Source organism: Thermobia domestica, chromosome 4, assembly GCF_964235325.1.
Source record: "Thermobia domestica chromosome 4, izTheDome1.hap1.1, whole genome shotgun sequence".
In the NCBI taxonomy this organism is placed as follows: domain Eukaryota; kingdom Metazoa; phylum Arthropoda; class Insecta; order Zygentoma; family Lepismatidae; genus Thermobia; species Thermobia domestica.
The window spans coordinates 22,368,363-22,394,538 of NC_137457.1; the positions used below are offsets into that span (position 1 = coordinate 22,368,363).

At 33.1% G+C, this 26,176-nt stretch overlaps 1 protein-coding gene across 1 annotated transcript; it reads left to right on the top strand.

Moving 5' to 3' along the window:
• Positions 1 to 280: 280 nt before the first annotated feature.
• Positions 281 to 24,196, top strand: LOC145683760 (podocan-like). Its single transcript, XM_081755317.1, has 2 exons — positions 281 to 445; positions 20,368 to 24,196. The coding sequence occupies exon 2, from the start codon at positions 20,382 to 20,384 to the stop codon at positions 22,917 to 22,919; it is 2,538 nt and encodes an 845-aa protein (XP_081611443.1). The 5' UTR covers positions 281 to 445; positions 20,368 to 20,381; the 3' UTR covers positions 22,920 to 24,196.
• Positions 24,197 to 26,176: the final 1,980 nt, after the last annotated feature.

Consider the following 26,176-nt stretch of genomic DNA (forward strand, 5'->3'; position numbering starts at 1 on the left):
GACCATTTATTATGTTTCTATCATTCCACAAAATATGTTAAGGCGGAGGGGGGCCTGGGTAATCTCGTGCGGGGGAGTCCATAAAACGTAGTTACACCACTGATTGTAAAACCAACTGAAAATAAAAACAGTTTTGGTGTTTAACAGTCGTAAGAAATGTGTGTTTTTTTTTTCCTCTTCTTTCTTCTAATCTCTATATACAGAGTTTATCACTACAACCTGATTCGTTGCCTCTCAATTTACGATACGTAAAGTAGATAGAAGTTCACGTCTTCATAGTCAACTCGATATCGACGCCTCACAATGTTTCCTGTATTTGTTTGCTCTGTTGATAAGATATGATATCAGCTTCGCCATCTTTAGAGAATAGCCACAGTTTCGTCCTGCAGAGATCTGTTTGAAGGTGGTCTTTAATATTAGTGATTGATTTGAGGACATAATCAAGGTAAGCTTTACTGTTTAAAATAATAATAATAATATATATACACAAATTATTCGTTTTGTCGCTCCAAATTATTATTAACAAGATGACATATTTGTTGTTTATTTGAGATTAGTGGCCTTGATAAACTTGTTTGACTACTTGAGTCAGTACTACGTATAACAGATGTGTGTTATACAAGATTCCAATGTGCATAGTACAGGTATATTATAATAAAATGTAAGTCTTGCCAAACAAGGTAGATATTAGTGCAGTCCAAAATACTAATAAAACAAAATGGTATTAAATTTGTTTCGAGAGACAAAAAATAAACAAAGAAAACAGGAACTGTTAAAACGAATTTTGAACAGTCAGCATTATTAGCGTCGGCAACAGATAATCTTAGGAGGGGAGCAGACTACCGGGGGTCCTCCCCCGGAAAATCATTAAAAGAAAATTGTCTTCATACATTGCAAGTGAAACCATTTTGGACTTAAAAAATCAAACAAAATTTTAAAAAATAGTTTGTTTTTACCTTTGATAGTCCAGTTTTTTGGAAAATGTACTAAAACACACAAACACACACATTTTAGAGTTTGTTTATTCAAACTTTAAATTTCAACCTTGTTTTACAATTTGAATTAAACTTAAATGGTACCAAATGTATACCAAAAACTAGGTAAACTAATACTGACTTTGCTGCTCGCTATCTAATCAAAAATAGCTTGTTACTATTCAGTTTACTCCAACACGTCTTTTTTTCACAATTCGAAACGAACTCTTCTTTATTACTATTTTTATATCCACTTTGTCTAACATTGTTTTGTGGACGAAGCAAACAGCTGCTTGGTTCAACTTCTTTTGGGTTGTACTTGACCTAAGATACATCTTCGGTTTCCGCAGAGCAGAAATATTGGAGGGAACGAAAACCAAGTTATAAATGTTGAGGGGACACGTCCCTAATGATCCCGGTGGGATTGACGCTCGGGATTGGCAGCAAAAGATTCCCTCACTCCTGACTGCTATACTCTATTAGGTTAGGTCCAGTATTATTACTGCTAACATGGGCGCCGATCCCTGGAGGGGGGGAAAGATCATGTGGGCCCCCTTATTGTTTTTAAGAATATACATGATTTGAATGCAATTTGATTTGAAGGCAATAAAATCTTCATATATGCCTTCTGCTTCTGAAAGCCCCCCCCCCCCTCCAAATTTACAGAGAAATCGGCGCCCTTGGCTGCTGATTGCAACAAATGCCTGGAAAGATACAACCCAATTTACACATATGGGCACGGTAACTCAGTGGAAGCCGTGGTGTCCCCGGCTCGGTCCCCGGCTCGATCCCCGGGTTTGTGGTGGACAATATCGTGTCGGTGTGTGTTCTCGGGGTAGTGTAGTTTTCTCCAACATTCTTATTCCACTAACCCTTCAATCATCTTTCACTTGCCATAATCACCCGTCTCCCTTAGCCTAAAGAACATAATTGTGGGACGTTAAACTAAAACATTCAGTTTTATTTTATTTCAATCTACACGTAGCACAGCGTTTCCGAACCTTTTTCAACTTGCGGCACACTACAGGTGCAACTTGAATTCTCGTGGCAGACTCATGTAGATATTATTATTATTATTTGTAAATATAAAATACCATGGTAATTTATTTCTGTGATTACTGATCTCCTCACAAAGAAGAAAGCTCGATGACTGGATTTCGGTAAATTATTATGCTTATTTTTCATTCTAATTTAAAAATAGAAAACAACTGCAATGAGATATACGACTCAGGTTTTTTTTTTTTTTTAATACACTTTCTTTTTCGAAAACTGTATCCAACATTTCACTAAGAAGGAAGATCACTAAATAACGAACGAACAAACAAACCTCTTTTACTTTTAAAACACAAATGTAGGTAATTTGTGTGTATGTATGTTTGCTTTGTGGAAAAGATTGAATGATATTACGAAACAGTCTGCAACAATAAAGAAGCAATAATGGTCATAACAATGATAACAAATACTTTTCTCAACATTAAAAATGTACAGAAAAGTACCCGAGTATGAAAATTAAAATTGTAAGATTCATGCTAGAGGTTCATACTAATGTGAAATACAAATATACATTTTCCCCTGTTTTGCAATTTGATTGCCATGAATTAATAATTTTACTTCGATTTACTCGCGGCACACCAGTGTGCCGCGCCACACCGATTGGGAAACGCTGACCTAGCATTTCAATCAACAGATGACAGTTGGTAAGCCTAGGTAGTTGATGTCCAGTAACTGTCAACTATCACCATCGTCATCGTAGGTACGCTGCCATTATTGGAAGATCACTTGTTACAACTGAGAAGCTTTCGTGCTCCATGGTCTTCCGTTAACCTCTTCATCTTCAAGTGTGATTTTTCTGTTTTGATATCGTCCATTAATTGTAGTCTCCTTTTCCCCCTCCCTCTCTTTCCTGCCACCATACCCTCTAGCATGTCCCTCATGGTACAGTTCCTTCTTAGTCAATGTCCCAACCAGTTTCTCTTTCTCTCCTTAATAGTATCTAAAATTGTTTTCTTCTCCCCCACCATTCCTAACACCCTCTCATTCGTTTTTCGCTCCTCCAAGCTAATTCTTTCCATTCTTCTCCACACCCACATTTCGAAAGCTTCCAGTCGGTTTTTTAAATCATTTTTTTGCGTAATGCCCATGTTTCTGATCCATACAGTACAATACTCCAAAGCATTTTATGAGTCTTACTGTCAACTCCTTATTCAAAGACTTTATAATTCGTTGTGAGCATAACGCGTTATTTTACTGCATTTTGTATCAAAGAATTAAAAAGAACACTGATAAACATGGGAGAGAAAATGGTTGAAATGTACTGAAAATATCAAGTGAGTAACGATTGAAGCAAATAAAATTCTAAAGCTTTGTATCCATTCATTCACCTACTCGAAATTCCCGTCTTTCTCACTTCTCTATTCACGGTGGCTCAGTAGTAGAGTGTTCACCTCCGGTGCTTGGGGTCCCTGGTTCTATTCCAACTCACGCCGCGTGGACTTTGTGGTGGACAAACACCGTGCTCGTGGGTTTTCTCGGGGTTCTCCCGTTTCCTCCCACTTTCTTCATTCCACCATTTTATTCATTTCTCATCTTAACCGTCTTCTTTAGGCTAACCAGCATAACGTAGGACGTAAAACTCAAAGATTTCATTTCATTTTTTCACTTCTGTATTTTTCTCCATAGGATTGACTCCGAAGGTAAACCTTGAATCTGGGGATAATCTATATTTTCTGAAAGAGTTGGTTGAGTAGGTTTTTCAATTCAAGTTCCAATTTCTTGCCCGGAAGTGACCCCATCCCTTCAGAGTTGGAAATATAGAGAATAACTTGACCTATGTGTCCTACGTATCAAAGTGATCTACATGATTAGTAGATTGAGAATATAATATACACTACTCAATTTTTTTTATATAATAATGAATAAGGCTAAAAAAGGCATGATTATTTCCTATAAATATTCTATATTAGTAACCTATAAAATTGTGAAAAGCATATCCGTAATATATAATCAACAGTAAATTATTTGGTATCACAACTAATGTGACTCATTGTTATGACTAATATGTATATTCGGTGTACATATTTCAATTTCTATATTTTCCACTATTTCACCTATATACTCGTACGTTGTCAGATCAGCATGTTCATTATATGTTCGTCAACGGCTAATTTAGATAAGTTGTTTGATACGTCACACAATACAAAAATGTTGAATAGATTTTTGAGTTACTAATTAGGAAAAAAAAAACTAGTCGTGGTAGTAATTTGAGCTCATTTACTTGATCCGAACAACTCTTTCTTTGTAGTATTATAACCCTATTGGTCACTCTTCATTTTTTAAGCCCTCTAGCCACGACAAGGCCCGGGTAATGAGAGGGATATTATTATATTATTTGCCGGAGCTTAGGTTTACTTTTCGGCTCTGTGAGATTCATATAACTCACACATCACGGTCCTGGCAAGATGGTGCTGCCAGGACTTGGCCTTTATTTTTAAGGTGAGAGGGCCACGTAACTCATATTGTCTCACGATCACTCTACGGCGTGATAGTGACGTTCGCTAATATAGGATATTTATAGTGAAATAATATTTTTTTGTGTGTGTTTATAACCTTGATATAGGATATAATTGGGTTGTGTATCTTATATTCTTAATCTAATAGTCATTCGGAGTTCTTTGATATATAAGATATATAAGTCAAGTTGTATTATATATTTCCAATCCTTAAGGGGTGGGATTACTTTTGAGCAAGAAATTGAAACCTGTTTTGGAACTTTCCCGACAAATCCTTTCAGGAAATGTATAGGTTATCTCCAGATTCTAGGTTCAACTTTGGTGTAATTCCTAACGAGAAGAAGAAAGAATACTGATCATGTATGAGTTGATGGTTGAAATTAACTGAAAATATCAAGTCTGTAACGAAAAAAGCAAATAAGACTCTAAATCTTTGTGCCCATTCATTCTCCTACTGCAATTCCAGGTCATTTTCACCTCTCTATCCTTCTCCACAGGAGAACATCTCGCATATTACACACAGTATGTATTGAAATTGAAATTCGAACAAGTTAATAATTTCGAATTTCCGAGGATTCGAACACGGAGTCACGTCGACACAAAACCGATGCATCAACCACTTGTCTACGCCGAGCACGTATTCTCTGCTGTTCAAAACTGTTAGCGAGTTGAAAACTTTCCATGTAGGACTAATCCACATACTAGAGCCAATATGAAGAGACAATCATTACTAGTGAGTTCATTAATTTTGTTCACTAAATTTTATTGTTAATGTAATTGTTATTGTAATTCTATTATTGCTTTATGATTATTATTAACGATCATTCCAACTTAATAATTTCACAGATTTAATCTTTTTTACATCAGTGATTGTAACGTAAAACATGTGCAAAAAATATATTTATTCATTGTAAAAGATGAAACATTTAACTATTCGCCGTAAACAGTCGTATCCCAGTGTGAAACACAAAACCACTTTATAGGTACAAAAAGAGTTTGAACGAAAGTACGAAATAATCGAGCGGTTTGGGTAAATAGCATATTGAACATGTTTTCGTATGTTCAAATCTTGCAGTACGTCAACTTCTTTTTGTTTTTTTGCTCTTAACGTACCCGAAGACAGGAAACATTTCTTTGAATAGTACTTCATCAATTCTTTTCTTTTCAAATTTGATTATGAGTTTTAAATAAACATTACTATAGCTGAAAACACGTTATTAAGTATCATCATTATTCTATTACTAGAATCAATTACCCGCTTTGCTGGGTTAAGTTAAGAAATATAGTAATATGTTCCGTTAGTCAACCACTTTTTACTATTACTGAAGGAATCTCTGATATCGGTCATTTTCGAAGATTTTCCCCATGTTGCGGGGCTGAATTTGGATTTAAACGGCATCAGAAGTGTCACTGTTCATCTCGACGACTCCTAAAACTATGGATTCGACACTAATATCGGTAATTTCCGATCACTTTTAAATGTCTCCCCCCTCCCCCACGTTCAAGTTACAACGTCAAAGTTATGTGACGAACATCATCTCAGGTTTAAACTTCATCTAAATTGTAAATTTGATCGATATCGGTCCGGTAGTTCAAGAGTTATTAAGTTTTATATATATATCACCCCTCCTACCCCCTCGCCTAAGTTTTATCGTCAAAGTGAATAGATAAATACCATCTCACACCCGAACCTCATCTATATTAAAAATGTCATCGGGATTGATCTTTTGGTTCAAGAGTTGTTTTATTTAATTTTAACTCCTCTCTCTCTCCTCTCCTAAGTTCTATCGTCAAAGTGAATAGATAAATACCATCTCAGATCCAAATTTAATCTATATTGAAAATTTAATCGAAATCGCTCGGGTGGTTCAAGAGTGATGAAGTCACAAAGACAGTCCCTTTCATTTTTATTTTTTACATGTATCTCCCCCTCCCCCTCCACTACGTTGCATCGTCAAATGGCAAAATTTATCCTACACACAGAGACAGGGAGATATTGATATGGCATAAAAATAAATGTTAAACATGTCCGTAATAGGGCACACACACATCTCGTAATGATACTAAACACACTTCCAACAATGTGAATAATATTGTCACTAAACACACTGCAAGAAGACGCTAGAAATATTAATTTTAGTGGAAATAATGCTAGTTTAGTCACCAAACAACATTTAAAAGGTGCTAAATTTCTATTCTAACAATGATAAATGAACCAATTGTTTTTGATAAAAATATCCTTAAAAATTTCTAGATCAAGCTACAAAGTGCTACATTGATAACACTGATAACAAGAGACAAACGACAACCACCTCACGTTTCCGCGCATGTGTATAAATTTTTGACGTACAATTATATCATCTCAAACAACGATATATTTGTCCCAATGGTCAAAACATAACATACTAGTCCGTCAAAACTAATGAAAACAAGACAGTAGATCATTTTGACATACTATAGTTGCTCACATTTTTTATGTTTATGGCGGACATATCCGTAATGTCAAAAAATCGATATATTTCCTTAAGTCCGCCATTAGAAGCCAATTCATTTGTACACATTAAAGTATGTCCAAATTTGAAGACATGCATTTTTGTGTCGTTTTGAGTCGTTTCGGGCTCTGTGCGTAGGTCCGAACGTCATCTATGTTGAAAATTTGATCGAGATCGGTCGGTTAGTTCAAGAGTTATTAAGTTTTATTTATTTTTGCAAATCTCTCCCCTCATTTTCCTCTTCCCTAAGTTCTACCGTAAAAGTGATATGATAAAAAAAACACCCCAGGTCCAAACCACATCCATATTAAAAATTTGGTTAAGATTGGTCGGGTGGCAGAACCGCATCTACGTCAAAAATTTGATCGAGATCGGTGGGGCAGTTCAAGAAATTAAAGAGTCACAAACATAGTCACTTTGAATTTTATGATATAGGCTAGCCTTTGTCAAGCTGGGAGCTAGTATATTTTTCACCACTGTGTTTGCCTTTCTCAGATTGGCTTGCGGACCCCATGTTGGGAAAGGCTGATGTATACGATTTGGCGTTGACAACGTAGTATACAACACCCTTCGTGTTGACCAGTTCCAACCATTTCTTTTGAATTGCTAACATGTAACATTTCCCAAGTGTAACACTCCGATTTTGATAAACTTTGGCAGGTAGATACTATACATAAAATAAACAAATACTTTTTTTAAAGACATTTTATGCGGGGAAACAGGTTTTAGAGAACAAAAGCATCCACCCGAAATTCTGAAAGTTGACGGCTGAAGGAAAAGAAGTGGACCGAAGTAAGTGAAACTATGCACTAATATTGTAGACGTAAAATAAGGGAATATGTGTTTCGTATTTTTCTAATAATAATAATAATAATAATAATAATAATAATAATAATAATAATAATAATAATAATAATAATAATAATAATAATAATAATAATAATAATAAATAATGATTGGGTGGGACAGAGACCTTCTAAACTATTGATTGCGAAATACCAAAAGTGCAAATAAGTATACGTCAGAAGTTCCTAAAGGATATGGAGAATTGTAAAGAAACTTTGTGTAGGGACAATTCAAAATAATAATAATAATAATAATTAATAAATAAATAAATAAATAAATAAAAAAGATCACTTGTTTTTAGTTTGTGCGGAAAAGCAGTGTTGGGGCCAAAGCTCCCTTCGGAAAAGGTATCTGTATTACTATAGTAGAGCAGGAAGGAGTGGACCAAAACAAATGAAGTTGTTTATAAGATGCAAAATAAGGCTTCTCGTGTTTCCCAGGTGTCCCCATCCGATTTCCTTCAAATTTGGCATATCAACAGTAGACAGGAAATAAATCGACACATGTTTTTGTTTATGTGGAAAGACATTGTCAAGGTTAGAGGCGCTTCCCGAAATACTATAAAACACGCTATACCGTTTGTGCTTACTGTTGATCTGCCAAATTTGAAGAAATTAGATTAGATCACTTGCGAAACACGAAAGGCCTTATTTTACATATACAATATCTACACAAAATGTCATTTGTTTCGGTCCACTTCTTCCGACACCCAAATCTTCGGGCCATACAACTTTTTTTTTTTTTTTAAGCATAACAGGGAACATGTATTTCCTTATCTTACATCTACAATATCTTTGCACAATGTCATTCACTTCCGTCCACTTCTTCTCGTCTTTCGGGTGTCAACTTTCGAGATTATGAGTGGGTTTTTTTTTGCCCCTTAAAACAGTTTTTTCCGCAGAACGTAAAAAAAAAACACCAACCGATTCCTTTATTTTATGTGTAGTATCTACCTGCCAAATTTTATCAAAATCGGAGTGTTACACTTGGGAAGTGTTACATGTAAGTACACTCAAGCTTGTCCACAGTACAGGTCCGAGTATTTGATCGTGCTCAGTGGAAGCAACTCGTGATACAGAATAAGCTTTGAATGCCAACAAACCCAAAGTACAATTTTTCTGGACGTCAGTATGGCCTTCTCCACAAAAAGCGGAGCTTCTCACTACGACTATGATCTTTTTGGTACATTGTTGTAGATGATTAACTTTTCATCACTGGTGATCAACCGCTTGAGAAATGACTCGAATTCGTTACGTTTCAAAGGCCATTCGTAGATAGAAATTTGATATAGGAAATGTTTGTGAGTGAGACCATGTGGCATCCAAACATCTTGGTTGCCAGGTTTCTCAGAAATGTTTTTTTGTACTATTTGGCGATAGATATTTAAATCATTTGCGACGTAATGACTTCCTACACACCAGTCTTGCTGAACGTTTTTTTTTTTTTTTTTCAGAATACCATTTACTTTTTCTGTTATTTTCGCATATTGCGGGTAGCATTTTACACATCGAAATTACCAGAAAGAAAACTTCGGAACCATATTTTGGCGGTTGGTTTTTGATAACTTCTAAACAGTATAACTTTTAGAAGAATTTATTAAGTCCTTATGATTAGTTTTCAACTTCAGGCAGATCAGTCAATTCCTGTCTAAAATTTGTTTGGGTACGAGGAACAATGAAACATCAATATATATTTTGTTTATTTATCAAGTATTCATGAGTAACCGTAGTACTTCGAAAGCATCAGTTACATTCAATTCCATCTATCTCGTCCTCTAAGCTTCTTTCTGCAGCTTGTTTATCTTGATCACGAAAAGTTCACTGCTGCGTCAAACATCGACCAGACGGATATAACTGTTCGAAACGTATGCAGTCAACACATTTGCTTTCCTAGATTGTCGCAAGTGTTAAATTCTAAAGTATATGGGTCAGAATTAGAGCTCCATTGGAGTAAAGATAGAATTACAAAAAAAATCCCATTCAAAATACTATTCGAACCTGGGTTGTCCAGTTAGTAGCAGACGGCTTACTGACTATGCTATTGCACATCTCCACAAAGTACAACAAGTGTTATCTTGCAGGTAAAGAATTATTACTGTGCTTTGGGATACCAGCTTGAGAACTGTAAGGCAGCGTAAACGCAAAATTTTAATGAAATACGAGTTTAATAAACTGTTGATAGTTGCTGCAGAGGTGGTTCATTCTTGATTTCCATTTTAGGGTCCATAATAACTCACATTGTAAATCTATCTTCATTCTAAAGACGAAATAGCATTGGACGTTGATGAAGAATCTATGAGTACGGTGTCTGACATAATTACTGTAGCCTGAAACTCATCAAACTAACCCACACACAGGATTTGAAAAACCCAGGGGTTGTTATGGCGACTGGAAATATGAGCCTAGCATCTGGCTAATTTATGGCCTAATCACATACTACTATGTATCAAATTCGTCGCTAGGTCGATATTTTCGATAGCCAGGTGAGTATTAATGACTAGATATTTTAGTTTGAAGAAAAAACATTTCCATAAATTACATCTATGCGAGTAAAAATGGAGTCCAAACTCTCTTATCGGGCTGCTGTATTCAGAACTGAAATTTCGAGTCCTTCCTGTAATATATAGCAAATCCTTATATATAGCAAGTCTTTATCACTAGAAGTCCGAATCAACATACTCAGTGCCGAAGACTATACTTCAGGACCTTTCCCTCCCAGAGAAACTGTATTTGGTTTGTAGTATGTTACAATAACCAAATTGTCGTCGACAATGGATTCAGTATTTAGATGCTGTTACATAAAATTTTATTGCTGAATACACGCAGAGAGAGAAGTGTATTATATTATGTAATGCAGGAAGGCCCGCATAGGCACGGACACACAACATCAATTTATTCTGTAATATCTATGTTGCCTAATCAAATATAATAGAGTCAAATATATGGCCCTAGACTCTAGGCCAGTAGCATAATTTCATATTTTGTTGAGGGGGAGGGGGGATTTTCCACTGACAAAAGAAATTTCACATTTTATTTAGTATATTAGTACAAAATTTATTAAAAGAGTATGTTAATAAAACTCAAGAGGCAATTGCTCCCCCTTTCCTTACGCAAGTGACGCCCATGTTTCTGTTTCCTCAGTATTGAGAAACTGGTTAAATTTACTTAACACCCTTTCTCTACAGTCCAAACAGATCTATGGCCAAGGACATGACGCTCGTTCAAATGCATGATTATCACCGTTATCAGGCTATCACCAACCAGGCACCAGTGTTTCTGGTTTTCTTGACTGGCGTGTGATACCTCTTAATTCAGATTGCTACCCAATTGCCTCATGTTACTAATTCAAAAATTACTATACAATGCTTTTGTGATGAATTATAATTAGAGAAGCGTAGTCGGTGAATCGAATTCAAATATTTCTAGCATACAACGCTGTGGAACATATCCTTTGTTGCCAAGCCGAACTTGTGCTGGGCCACCAAATATAGTGGTACTCATTGCTTAGACAATGGCTTACTTGCCCACTAAATTTCGTTCAGATCTGGATAGCACCCACCTAGAAATAAAATATCACATACAAGCAGAACCGAGTCTACCCTGCCCTGATCCTGGCCGTCTTAAACCTCTAAGTATTTCGCAGACAATGAACTATTCGGCCACTAAATTTCTTTCTGATCTGCCAAGTAGTTACCGAGAAATAAAGTAGGCCTGCAAATAGAGACAAACTAAATCGAGCCTGTCTTTAGCCGTGGTCGGCCACTAAGTATAGCGACCTTCGTATGCTAATTCCCCATCACAATAACTTCCGATTCGGCCAGTAGTAACTGAGAACCCAAGTACTACATACACATACACATATTTACCTCGAGTCAAACTATAACTTCACGTATATTTACTCTGGCAGCTATAAAAAGTCGTAACATCGGAATCGCAAATAGAACATCCCCATGTATGCTGAATATACTTTCAATATCATTGTACTAAAGGGCTGGGGAAGCTTAAGTCGGCTCAGACTTAACCTTGCAACGTCACTGATATCATACACTATGCTAATAGATTGATCATGTATGTCCAATGATATTTCGTCTTTAGAATAAAATAGATCTATGATGTAAGGTATCATGGCCTCTTAAGAGAAAATCAAGTGGAGCACCTCTTCAACAATGTGATTTTATTAACAGTTTATTAAACTAGTATGTTATTAAAATTGGGCGCATATATCGCCTTACAGTTTTCAAGTTGTTATCCCAATGCACAACAATAGTTCTTTAGCTGCAAAATAACACATGTCGTTTTTTGTTAAAAGGGATGCAATAGCGTAGTTACTATTGCATAACGGTGATGGTGTAGGTGTAGGTGGGAACTTTTTCTAATTCTATCTTCATTCTTATGCTAATACAAAGTCTTGATCATCTTGATCTTGTAATTCTTTTGGATATAGTAAATCAACCTCTGATATATATCTTGTCTTTGAATATCTGAAATTTTATTAATTGTATTGACTTATAGTCAATCTATATAGATTATTAGCATCCAAATACATTAGATAAGAGTCTTCTTTACTTTTGTCATAATAATCTATATATGCATTATTTGTCCTAACATTTATGTTAGAACATTGACTTATTTCTCCTTTTATTCCTTTCTCAACCATTAATACGATATCATAGTCATTTAACAATTTCAATTTTATATTTGTTATTTCTAACCTTGCATCCCAAGCTAAACCTAGAATGGTCATAAAACAAGCAATATCAAATCCACATGCATTCATATATGTAGTTCTAATATTTTCGAACCCATCTAAACAACACATCCGTCTTTAAATATAAGTCATAGTGTTATTCAAGATATTTGATCTTAACTTAATTCCAAACTGTCTTTGCGTGTTCAGTCTTTATCACTAATTTCCGTGTGGTCAAGTTTGTTAAAAAAAATCTTTCCGGTTGCAATTATTTTTGATAAATTTGTTCCAATCATCAGTTTACTCGTATGGGCATATATCTTTTCGTATTAGAGTTAACATTGTCATTGATCAGGACAGAAGTGAACCATTTGTGATGTTGTCAAGCTTTATAATAAATAGTCTATACTAGAAGTCATAAATATAAGTGAATCTATTTGATAGTTCCTACATTTTTACTGAATGATGTAAGTTGTTCTTTATTACTTGGTATTACATCTATTGTTTCTCCATTATAACCAAGATGTTTTATAGGTGAGAATCATATTTTGTCAAGTTATTTATTTATTTTATTTATTTATTTATTTGCCATCAACACAACATACATAAGCCCAATTACAGTGTTGGTGTATTACAAAATAAATTTACAATAGTTTTCTTAAGGATAGATTTCATATTACATATGTCAATTTCTTTGTGTTCGATACATATTTTGTTATAAGTAGAACATTCTCCAGTTTGATGATTTCAATAACACATTATGTATAATAAATGGTACAAAGTTTGAGACTTTAGCTTTTAAATTACAGTTGTTACAAAGAGAAGCTCCAAACTCTTCTATTACCTGATTGTAATATTTAACTTAGTGATTTTTCACTATATTTTTCTTACAATAAGAGCAACATATGAATTTATTGAATTCTTTCTTTTGTTTCTGTGTTAAAGGTAATTCATAGTGGTGAAATAATATACCATATTATACACAAAACGGATCATAATACCATTGATAGATAGCATTTATTGACCAATACGCTCCAAACAATAGAAATTAATCTCAAAATCGGGAAACTTCTGCTTTAATCAAATCCAAGACAAAAGCTGTTTTCAGTACTCCACAGGCTTACTACTTGTCATCCACTGATGGAAGTGTTGGATGTAAACTGAGTTGTATCTGTCTAAGTATTTGTGATAGCATCAGAAGTAGTGGACCCTACCTAGTGGAGTTACAGCTGTCATGGAGGAGATACTTTTACTGCTGCCTGTACTAATAATTGCTCCTTTGTATCAATTGTTAGCAAGTGTATGAACAGATCGGCACAATGAAGTTTTGCCATTCGTATTATACAATTACAAATTATAGTTAGTACGCGGGTAAAGTGTATGTGTATCACCGTTCAGACGGGAGAAACAGTACTCTGTTAGTTAATAGCATATTTAGCTATGGTATAGAGAGTGCATATATAAATAATTACTTCCAGTACATATATAAATATTATGCCACATATATAAATAATTACTTCCAGTACATATATAAATATTATGCCACATATATAAATAATTACTTCCAGTACATATATAAATACTATGCCACATATATAAATAATTACTTCCAGTACATATATAAATATTATGCCACATATATAAATAATTACTTCCAGTACATATATAAATATTATGCCACATATATAAATAATTACTTCCAGTACATATATAAATATTATGCCACATATATAAATAATTACTTCCAGTACATATATAAATACTATGCCACATATATAAATAATTACTTCCAGTACATATATAAATACTATGCCACATATATAAATAATTACTTCCAGTACATATATAAATACTATGACACATATATAAATAATTACTTCCAGTACATATATAAATACTATGACACATATATAAATAATTACTTCCAGTACATATATAAATACTATGACACATATATAAATAATTACTTCAAGTACATATATAAATACTATGACACATATATAAATAATTACTTCCAGTACATATATAAATACTATGCCACATATATAAATAATTACTTCCAGTACATATATAAATACTATGCCACATATATAAATAATTACTTCCAGTACATATATAAATACTATGCCACATATATAAATAATTACTTCCAGTACATATATAAATACTATGCCACATATATAAATAATTACTTCCAGTACATATATAAATACTATGCCACATATATAAATAATTACTTCCAGTACATATATAAATACTATGCCACATATATAAATAATTACTTCCAGTACATATATAAATACTATGCCACATATATAAATAATTACTTCCAGTACATATATAAATACTATGCCACATATATAAATAATTACTTCCAGTACATATATAAATACTATGCCACATATATAAATAATTACTTCCAGTACATATATAAATACTATGCCACATATATAAATAATTACTTCCAGTACATATATAAATACTATGCCACATATATAAATAATTACTTCCAGTACATGTATAAATACTATGCCACATATATAAATAATTACTTCCAGTACATATATAAATACTATGCCACATATATAAATAATTACTTCCAGTACATATATAAATACTATGCCACATATATAAATAATTACTTCCAGTACATATATAAATACTATGCCACATATATAAATAATTACATCCAGTACATATATAAATACTATGCCACATATATAAATAATTACATCCAGTACATATATAAATACTATGCCACATATATAAATAATTACATCCAGTACATATATAAATACTATGCCACATATATAAATAATTACATCCAGTACATATATAAATACTATGCCACATATATAAATAATTACTTCCAGTACATATATAAATACTATGCCACATATATAAATAATTACTTCCAGTACATATATAAATACTATGCCACATATATAAATAATTACTTCCAGTACATATATAAATACTATGCCACATATATAAATAATTACTTCCAGTACATATATAAATACTATGACACATATATAAATAATTACTTCCAGTACATATATAAATACTATGCCACATATATAAATAATTACTTCCAGTACATATATAAATAATATGCCACATATATAAATAATTACTTCCAGTACATATATAAATACTATGCCACATATATAAATAATTACTTCCAGTACATATATAAATACTATGCCACATATATAAATAATTACTTCCAGTACATATATAAATACTATGCCACATATATAAATAATTACTTCCAGTACATATATAAATACTATGCCACATATATAAATAATTACTTCCAGTACATATATAAATACTATGCCACATATATAAATAATTACTTCCAGTACATATATAAATACTATGCCACATATATAAATAATTACTTCCAGTACATATATAAATACTATGCCACATATATAAATAATTACTTCCAGTACATATATAAATACTATGCCACATATATAAATAATTACTTCCAGTACATATATAAATACTATGCCACATATATAAATAATTACTTCCAGTACATATATAAATACTATGCCACATATATAAATAATTACTTCCAGTACATATATAAATACTATGCCACATATATAAATAATTACTTCCAGTACATATATAAATACTATGCCACATATATAAATAATTACTTCCAGTACATATATAAATACTATGCCACATATATAAATAATTACTTCCAGTACATATATAAATACTATGCCACATATATAAATAATTACTTCCAGTACATATATAAATACTATGCCACATATATAAATAATTACTTCCAGTACATATATAAATACTATGCCACATATATAAATAATTACTTCCAGTACATATATAAATACTATGCCACATATATAAATAATTACTTCCAGTACATATATAAATACTATGGCACATATATAAATAATTACTTCCAGTACACATAAAAATACTATGGCACATATATAAATAATTACTTCCAGTACACATATAAATACTATGGCACATATATAAATAATTACTTCCAGTACATATATAAATACTATGGCACATATATAAATAATTACTTCCAGTACACATATAAATACTATGGCACATATATAAATAATTACTTCCAGTACATATAAAAATACTATGGCACATATATAAATAATTACTTCCAGTACACATATAAATACTATGGCACATATATAAATAATTACTTTTAATAAAATAAAAAATGCCAATTATTAGCAAGGAAAGACATAGTTTTAAGCTTCAGAAGGGTATTTTTTTTATTTCCGAGAAAATTACACAAGAGAGTTTAGAACTAACTACGTCATCTTGTGGAAATCGATCCGATTTATTGACTGATGTATGTATAATATTCGGATAATATTTAAGTTAAATATAAATAAAAAATTAGGATCTAATGATAATTTTAGGCTATACCTATTTCATTAATCGTAATATGCATTGTCCTACTGGTAATCCAGGCACGTAGCCAGGATTTCGTAAAGGAAGGGGGTCCGTGACATGACATACTTATCACACCAGGGACTGGATCAATCTATACTATTTTACTGGCAACATATATTTGTTTTTAGGACAATAAAATGAGGATATGTTAGTAAGTGTTTTAATAACAAACTGTGATGAAATCCCGAGTAAAAGAATAAAAAAGTATTGAAAAAAGATTTTACAATATTTAGTTCCTTATTTTATTCATTCAAATATAACAAGTTTCCTTTCATTATGACCTCAACTATTATAAAAAGTGCATATCCACTATTATAAAAGTACTATTCAATAATATATTGCAAAATATTTTACAATAGTTCCATTCCTTTCTCTGTTGAATCAAATGTTAACAGAATTTTCTTTCCATATAACTTTTTTTATTATTATTCTGTCAGTTACTGTCTGTTCCAAATGACAGGTTAAAGGAGCAGTAGAAAACTATTTATAAAATAACATGTTTGATATTGCAGAGAAGCGATGACGAAAAATTATGATAAAATAAATGTCCACACCGTTGCACAACGCACTATGCTTTCGAAAGCTTAAAATTTCCCTGCCTAGTAGCAGAACTTCTAAAAATTCCGTAACATTTCTAGAAATTTCAAATTTCTTGACTTTTCTACGATATCCTGCTCATTCGCCACCATGTATTGCAAGTAATACAAATCTCCTCATAACAAAGAGTAACTAAAAGCTTGATGTAGCTTTTCGCTTTTAACGCTGATAATTCTTTTTCTCGTTTCTTTTTCTTTCATCCGTCCTTAATTTTTTATTTCTGGTTTCGAAGAGGGTTCCGGACCCCCTGAACCCCCCTTAGATACATGCGGGGGTAATGTTATAATGAAGAGCATAATAGGAGCGTAATAAAGTTTCAGTTTCAAGTCCTTGAGTGGCATCGTTCTTGTGCAGCATTAATTATTAGGTTTACAAATTAACTTATTTTGCATTTTCCTGAGTATTACGCATGTGGTTTTATAGTCATGCATGTCATTTTGTTCAGTTAATAAGACCTACTCATTAGTAAATGTGTCATATTTGGACGTTTTTCTTTTTGTTAAAATTTTATTTTATTTTAGAATTCGGGATTCAGTCTGGAAGTAGTGAATCTTTTTTCAGAGAAGTTACTGTGTAGGTTTGCTAAAAGCTTACAATTGAATTTATGCTGATATTGTGTGTAAGAAGAATATACCATAAGAACTTCTTGTCCTATCCATTTTTAAATTAATAATCCCGTTTCAGAGTAATTATAATATGTTACTAAATCCTACAACTAATTAATTTTTTTGTTATTACTACTTAAAAAGGAACAAACAAAATCGACGTTTAGTTGTTTGCTGGACCTGAGAATCTTACCTGAATATATTATTATACCCCGACAATTGACAAAATTGAAAGAGACGTCAGAATTTTCATCCCGTAGCTATTAAGTAGTCTTTACTTTCATGAAATGATATCGGAAATGCATGTGGTTCACCTAACTACATACAGTATATATATATATATATATATATATATATATATATGTGTGTGTGTGTGTGTGTGTGTGTGTGTGTGTTTGTGTGTTTGTGTGTAAAAATGAAATGAAATTTTTGAGTTTTACGTCCCACGCATATGCCGGTTAGGTTAAAGGAGACGGTGATGATGAGAGATGAAAGAAATGGTGGAATGAAGAAAGTGGGAGGAAACGGGAGAACCCCGAGAAAACCCACGCACACGGTGTTTGTTCACCACAAAGTTCACTTGGCGGGAGCAGGGTTTGAACCCGGGATCCCAAGCACCAGAGGTAAACACGCTACCACTGAGCCACCACGGCCCCCAGGTGTGTATGTGTGCAATACACAGTTCAAAATCTCCCGTTACCAAGTGCCAGTCTGGCTTTTTCTTTCGGAAGAACTATCCAGAAGGAGGAGTTTACTTTAAGGTTTTCTCGGTGCTAGGCTAAACGTTGCTTGAATAGTGCGGCGTTGCCAGATAATATCGAGTGTTTAGATAATAAAGGATAGATAATAAAGGAAGTAATCACGGAATTTTGGTTGAATACTTACTGGAGAAATTAGTTACCTTTCCGCAATTCATAGCTAAGTTCCGCTTCTCAAACTAGAACGCTAGAACCCAGGAATTTTCTTATTGTGACTGCCACAGTTAAGATACAAATTTGGCAAAAACGCATTATGGCGTTTTGCGCAAGTTTCTTCTCAAAATCTATTTCCTTAAACATAAGTTAATATTTAAATAAAATGTCAAACATAACACAAGAAACGGCCAAACAATATATCTATTTCGTAATAAGACCGCTACTTTAAAATACTTTACACGTAGAAATAAACATTTCATAAAACTGGGCACTTCTAATAAGATCTGTTAGCAAGTGCCATCTTATGTGCTCATTCTAAAACGAATCAAATATTTTTCTTTTTTTTTTTTTGTTACATTTTTCGATATCAGAAGACAGAACCAAATGAATCAGTGTCTTGTGTTGTAGCTGAAGCATAACTGTGTCTTATAGTACAATATTTATAATATGTAACGTTTCATTGCGCAGTAGTTAAGGAAATGAGCTAAAATATGCACTGATTTCCGGGTGGTGATCCACCTTAAGGAGCAAATATTTTCCGGGCAGTTTTCTCGAAATTATTCTTTCGAGAATAAATAGATACTGTAACTAAATGTTTCATTAATATCTCTGCAATGTGATATAAAGTCATTGCTAATTAAAAATTAGGAAAGATTAATTTACTCTTCACTGAATAACTCTTTTTAGACAAAGTTCTTTGACAACACCTATTACAATTTTGTTCATATTTCGTAAATGAATGCTTCCGCAACAACTACTGCGTAACATGATTTAATTTAAGAAATGAGTGCGAGAATCTTTATACGAGGCGTTGTCTGCGAGATTAGATTTTGAGCTGTTTCATCTCGGAAAGGTTCAGTGAAACGTATATTTGTTCTTATTGAGAAAGTTTGTTTCATTTCTATTTCATCTGGAAAATTCTGTCTCGTCTCCTCTCCACTCGTTTCGTGGTCAGGACTAGTTCCGTTTCTCTTATTTGGTAGAAGTTTCTATTTCAGATTTATTGCTAAAATGTGAATAATATCGCTAATATTTGTACTTGATCATTAAATATGAACACGAAATTTTCTATCTTATTAAGGCAAATCGTAGTATTAACAAGATATAAAATATGTACATAACAGAAAATGATTTGTATGTTACTTTAAATATATAATAACACGTTAATTACTTTCTCTCACCTTTCTGCAGCCAGAATAAATTATTTCATATCTTCTGAATAATCTAATATTTTAACATTATTTCTTATAGTCTTTTATTTTCTTTTTCAGCTTGATGTTCCATTATGGGCAACAAGCAGATACAAACCGTTGTGCTTATTCTCTTGGTATATCTGAGTATTCACCAAATAAATGGAGATTCCACATGCCCAGCGGACTGTATAACATCAGTCAGTGATGATAAGAAAACAGTGGATTGTTCCGGCCAAGGATTGGAATGTATACCTACCACGTTAGACGTTGATACTGTTTCCTTATACTTGTCAAAGAATCCTATTGTGCATCTAGTGGATGACGCTTTCCAGAATGTATCTCTTGTGCAGTTGCAAGAAATTTATCTGTCTGGACATGCAGTGGATACCATTGATAAACATTCTTTCCGAGGACTCAAGAACCTTAGCATTGTAGATTTGTCCAAGAACAGAATAACAAAATTAGATATAAGCATTTTCGAAGACAATCCTAGCTTAACTACTTTAAATTTGAGCTACAATATTCTGCTTGAACTTCCAGAAAGTGGCCCATTCTTAAATGCTACTTCTTTAAAATCCCTTGACTTAATTTTTTGTAATGTTCACACGTTACAGCCACAACTCTTCTCGTTACTTTCAGGCATAACTCATCTTTACTTGGAAGGTAATAATATTCAAACCATAGAGAAAATTAACTTTTCTTTGCTTCCAAACCTCGAATATCTTGATTTATCTTTTAATTATATAGTTAAATTTAATAATACTATATTCGAAGACCACAACAAATTGAGAACATTACTTTTGAGACACAATCCTATGAATTACACGGAAGAAGAAGATTTAGAGGATCCAGATTATTGGTATACGCCTTACAAACGAATTGATCTTGGGTCAAGTAAAAACACAACATTACTTATATCCAGTTCTTTGGAAGTCTTAGATGTAAGTGGATGCCTAGACCACAAAATTCCTAGCTATACCTTCTTCTGTGGAACTCCTAGTTTAAACGTTCTCAATGTCAGTTCTAATGCCTTGATCAGAGTGGTAAATGAACATTTATCATGTTTGGAAGAGTTGGAAGAAATATATTTTATTGACAGTAGCTTGTATACTTTGTACCCAGACATGTTCAAGAAGAATACCAAATTATGGAAAGTAGTAATGCGTGGAAATTATTGGAGTTCCATTAAATTTGGAAGTGATATTCTCTTTGAAAGTCCAACTATTACTTACTTAGATCTCAGCTTTGATTGGATCACTCGTCTTAAGGGACCCGTCTTCAGTAAAATGAGAAATCTTACTCATTTGCTATTAACGTCAAATAACTTACAATCATTTGATGACGAAATGTTGTCATATCTTGAAAATCTTGAAATTCTTAATATGTCGTATTCCAAAATCAGTGCCATTCCAAAAAATGCTTTCTCAAATAACAAAAAGCTTGAGCAGCTGTACCTTATGGGCAATCCATTAGAAAATCTTCCAGATGGCACTGATATACTTGACATTCCCTCACTGTTACTGCTAGATCTTACAGCATGCCTTCTTAAGGAGATTCACCCGGAAGCTTTCTCTCAACTCTCAAGTTTAACCACCCTAAAATTAGGGAGAAATCCACTTACAGAACTGGGAACTCATATATTTTACAAACTGGGTAATCTTGAATTTTTAGATCTATCATATTGTGAACTAATTCACATAGACCCTGATACATTTGTTGAAAATCATAAACTCAAAACTCTTTCTCTTCGAGGTAATGCTTTACATGCTTTGCAACAAAAGGCATCTATTATAAATAGTTTTTCTTTGAAAATATTAGATCTCGGAAGGTGCAATATACCGCATTTATTACCTAATACTTTCAGTAATCTTACAAACTTGGAAGAACTATATCTCGATAATAACGAATTATCTAGCTTAAATGTTATTGTTGTAAGTCAATTAGAGAAGTTAGTAGTCCTGGAATTATCAGGGAATCTTTGGCGTTGTGACTGTGATTTAAAGGCATTAAGAGATTGGACATTGTCACAAAAAATTAAACAAAAGAATTTAATACGTTGTTCATCTCCAAGTGAAATGATTGGTTGGTCATGGGCGGAAGCTGGAGACGAGAAATGTGACGAAAATCAACAATTTATGTGTAAAGAAGATGGTGGTCAGGAGTTACCTTCCGACCAATTAACAACTATTAAACCTTCTGACCAATCAACAACTGTTAAACCTTCTGACCAATCAACAACTATTAAGGAAACTACACAACAAGCAATTGTTTCTTCTTCTAGCACAAAAGATAAAGGAATAGCTACAACTTTGCCTACTACCAGTAAAACAAAAATTGCAATTCAAACTGATTCTCCGACTACTGTCGCAACAATCAAGACTACAACCAATACTGAAATAACTAAACCAACAATTCATTATGTTGATGATATCATTGGACACAGCGCACATCATCAGATACCTGGTTATGGTTGGCTTCTTACAAGAGGAATTCTTGCTGGATTTTTAGGTTTTGTTTGTTTGGCATTTGTAATTTTTATGGCATGGCGGTTTATCACAAATCGATATGAGAGGCTACGATCGGGCAGCCAAGATGATCGCACATTAGAAATAGGGGACGATTCTTACTAGAAGTGCATTTCATTCAAAGAGAAGTGAAACAACATTTATCTTTATTTCTCATCTGACATCCAACAAAAAAATTAATTATTTTTAACGCTAATAACATTACTAGTAAGAGAGTGGAACTGTATTGATAAGATTATTGTTAAATGGAGCAAAAATTCGAAAATTCTTTTAGTATTTGTTTTATAAAACTTTGCAGTACTTTGTTTGAAATTTGTAATCCAACAATAATGTATTAGTTTCAACTATATGTTAAACTTTATAAGTCACTTAAATTATGGTAAATCAGAGTGATCATTTCTAATATCGTCAAATACCCTTTCCTATTAATTTACTACTTATGCTTCATGACATTGTCGATTGTAAGCTATATAACTTATTTGTAAGCCCCATGTAAGATACAAGAAACAGGTTTCTGAGCAACATCAATGTTGAACTATGAGGTTAATAATAATTGTTTAGAAGAATAGATGTTACAATATGTATTATGTTTAGGTTAAAGAATTTATTGAACCTTTAACCGTTAATTAACATCTTTTTTTATAATCCTCAAACGTTTAACATTGGTCTCAACCGGTTTCACTCCCTTTATAAGTAAGAGAATGAAGCTTGTCAATGCTCATACTTAGCATAAAGTTGAAGATCAAAGATATGTTGAGTAATTACCCACCTCCGAAAAATCTTGAAGCTATACAGACACAATGATTAACGAGTGTGTAACTAAGAAATTCTCGTTCTGTAAAATACCATTTCAGTAAAAACTTTTCATCATCCATATAGAGATAACGCATGTAAAACATGCGTAAAATACATTAATTAGTCCTAGAATACTGTATTAATGCTTAACTAATCTGAAAATGGAAGCGTGACTTAGTTATAGTTTTCTGTCAACTTGTGGAAACTTGAATTGTGAATTTTATAAAAACTACACTATTACTAAATCAGCAATCTCTGGTCTCTCAGTAATTCTATTGTAGAAATCGTTTTTTCTTTTTCTTTTCCATTTGCCGCTATTATGTGACAAATCATAATAAACATAATAATAAACATCACTAAAGCAAAGAAAATCAAATCAATGACAAGTTTCAAAGCTCTGCGAGAGGGTAAACAATTTAAGATTATTAGTACCCTACACTGTACTGCATATTGCACAGGTACTTGTGTTCAATTTATGTTATTACTTGTAACATCTGTGACTAAATCTGTACTGTAGTAATGTGTATTAAATATTATAGTTTCACGTAAATGCATGAAATGTAATGTAAATAGATAAGTTTAAACAATCTCAGTGATTTGATACGTTTGTTAATGCAGCACTCCTTTATGTATCCCAAGTTACTGACACTATGTTGCGTGGACTGTGAGAGAAGGATCAAGCGCATTTATAAGGAAAATCCGTAGGTTCCGGCTATAGGTGGCTTGCCTGACGTTGCTCCTGCCACAACAAGAGAACTCTAATTTGTATTATGGTACAGAATTTCTGTACTGAGTTGGAAAGAGCCTAGATGGTGTATAACTAATTTTTATCATTGTACGTATGTACCGTACATATTTTCTACATGGTGAAAATATACTCAATTCTTTTCCCTGTAGGTTAGGAACAGATGTTCTGGATTAAATTTGAACTCTGATTTTACCAGTACTTATTTGTTTCCAGCAAGAAGGAAAATCTAAATCACACACAAAAATGGGACTATGTAGTATTCGCATACAACCAGATAATGTTTATCAAAGCTTATAATCATGATTTCTTGCATACTGCTGACGGAGGACGCATGTGATTTAAGTAAATTTGTGAATATGCAGATTGTCTGTGGCTAAGCAACAAGCCTTACGTTACATAATACAGAAAATCATGTTTATGTGACACAAAATCGTGATAAATTTTGATGATCTGAATTTTCTAGAGTAAAAGTTTTTTTTGTTCTGAATGTAACTAAGCAATTTAACATCGTTTTTTGAATTCTGGGCTATTTGGTATACATTTGATTAGTCGATTCGTTGTATTGAAGATTAATGTCCGTTACAGCAGCGAGGCTATCTGAGACGTAGACTCCAGCTTAATGTAGTATCCGAAATATCTGAGCTCCCATCGCATCGAAAGAAAGCTGATTTTTAGTCTAGAAAATCCAGAAAGACGAAATTTACCCACTGTATTATACACGTGGCTTGCTGCACCCGGACTATAGTACTCGCGATGAGTCTTGAAACTTGGACTCTAAACCAATCATAGAAATATTTTGCTTGAGCTCCAACCCATCGGAAAACTTCGGTACAATTCGTGGAGCCGCTTCCCGAGCGCACACTTGGGGAAACGTCAAATAGCTGAAATTCCCCAACTATGTTGCCATACTTTGAAGACATAGTAAACGAGTATATAAAAAAAAACATTTAAAATTGCCAATAATAACACTGCACAACAATAACTACTGTAACAACTAGTCTAAAATGGTAATAATAGCACAAATAGTAACAACGAAAACATAACGCAACAAAAAAGAATTAACAAAACGGAACTTGACGCGAATCCGACAACACTGTACTCTCGGGAGATGTTTTCCGTGTAGCGCGAGAGAAGAAACTGACAAAATTTGATGGGTGGGGGTTGACGACCGGAACACACCCTCGCGTTCTATTGGGTGATGAAATTGGTAGATCTAGGTGAAGCTTCACGACTTGGTGCGAGTACTATAGTTACACGCTTGTTGATAACCAGGATCAATATGTTTAACTACAAATAGACTGAAAGCATGTGTGTATTCCGTCCGCATATACGCACACTACACAATCCAGAAAGTCTGCACTACAATACGAATTTTCTAGGATTACAGTTCTCCTACCATGTCAGGAGCAGTGCAGAGAAATCTGCCTACAGCTGTTATCTAGGGATTGTTCTTCTAAATCCACTTTATTTTTCTCTCCGTGTCGGCCTTTCGCGCCAAAGACGTGCACAATTGTTATACATTTGTCTGTGATGATATAGGCTGTAATAAACATTTTTGATAAGCAAAATTCGATTAGTTTGCCAATTCCTTTAAAGTTAATGAGCCCGAAGAATGTAAACTCACATGTAATTTTATCTGGTACATTTTTTTCGTTCTTTAATTTAGGAAGCCAAGAGCTACTTTTTTTCGACATGCTTTTAAGTACGTTTATCATTACAAGAGATAGAAATTCACAATTGATTATTGCTTATGTTTATCACTCATTTATTAAAAAAAGTTATTAATGGAAAACTTGCTTCAACAAAATAAACAAATATA

Coding starts and splice junctions, on each gene's coding strand:
- LOC145683760 (XM_081755317.1), top strand. CDS start 20,382: ATGGGCAACAAGCAGATACAAACCGTTGTGCTTATTCTCTTGGTATAT.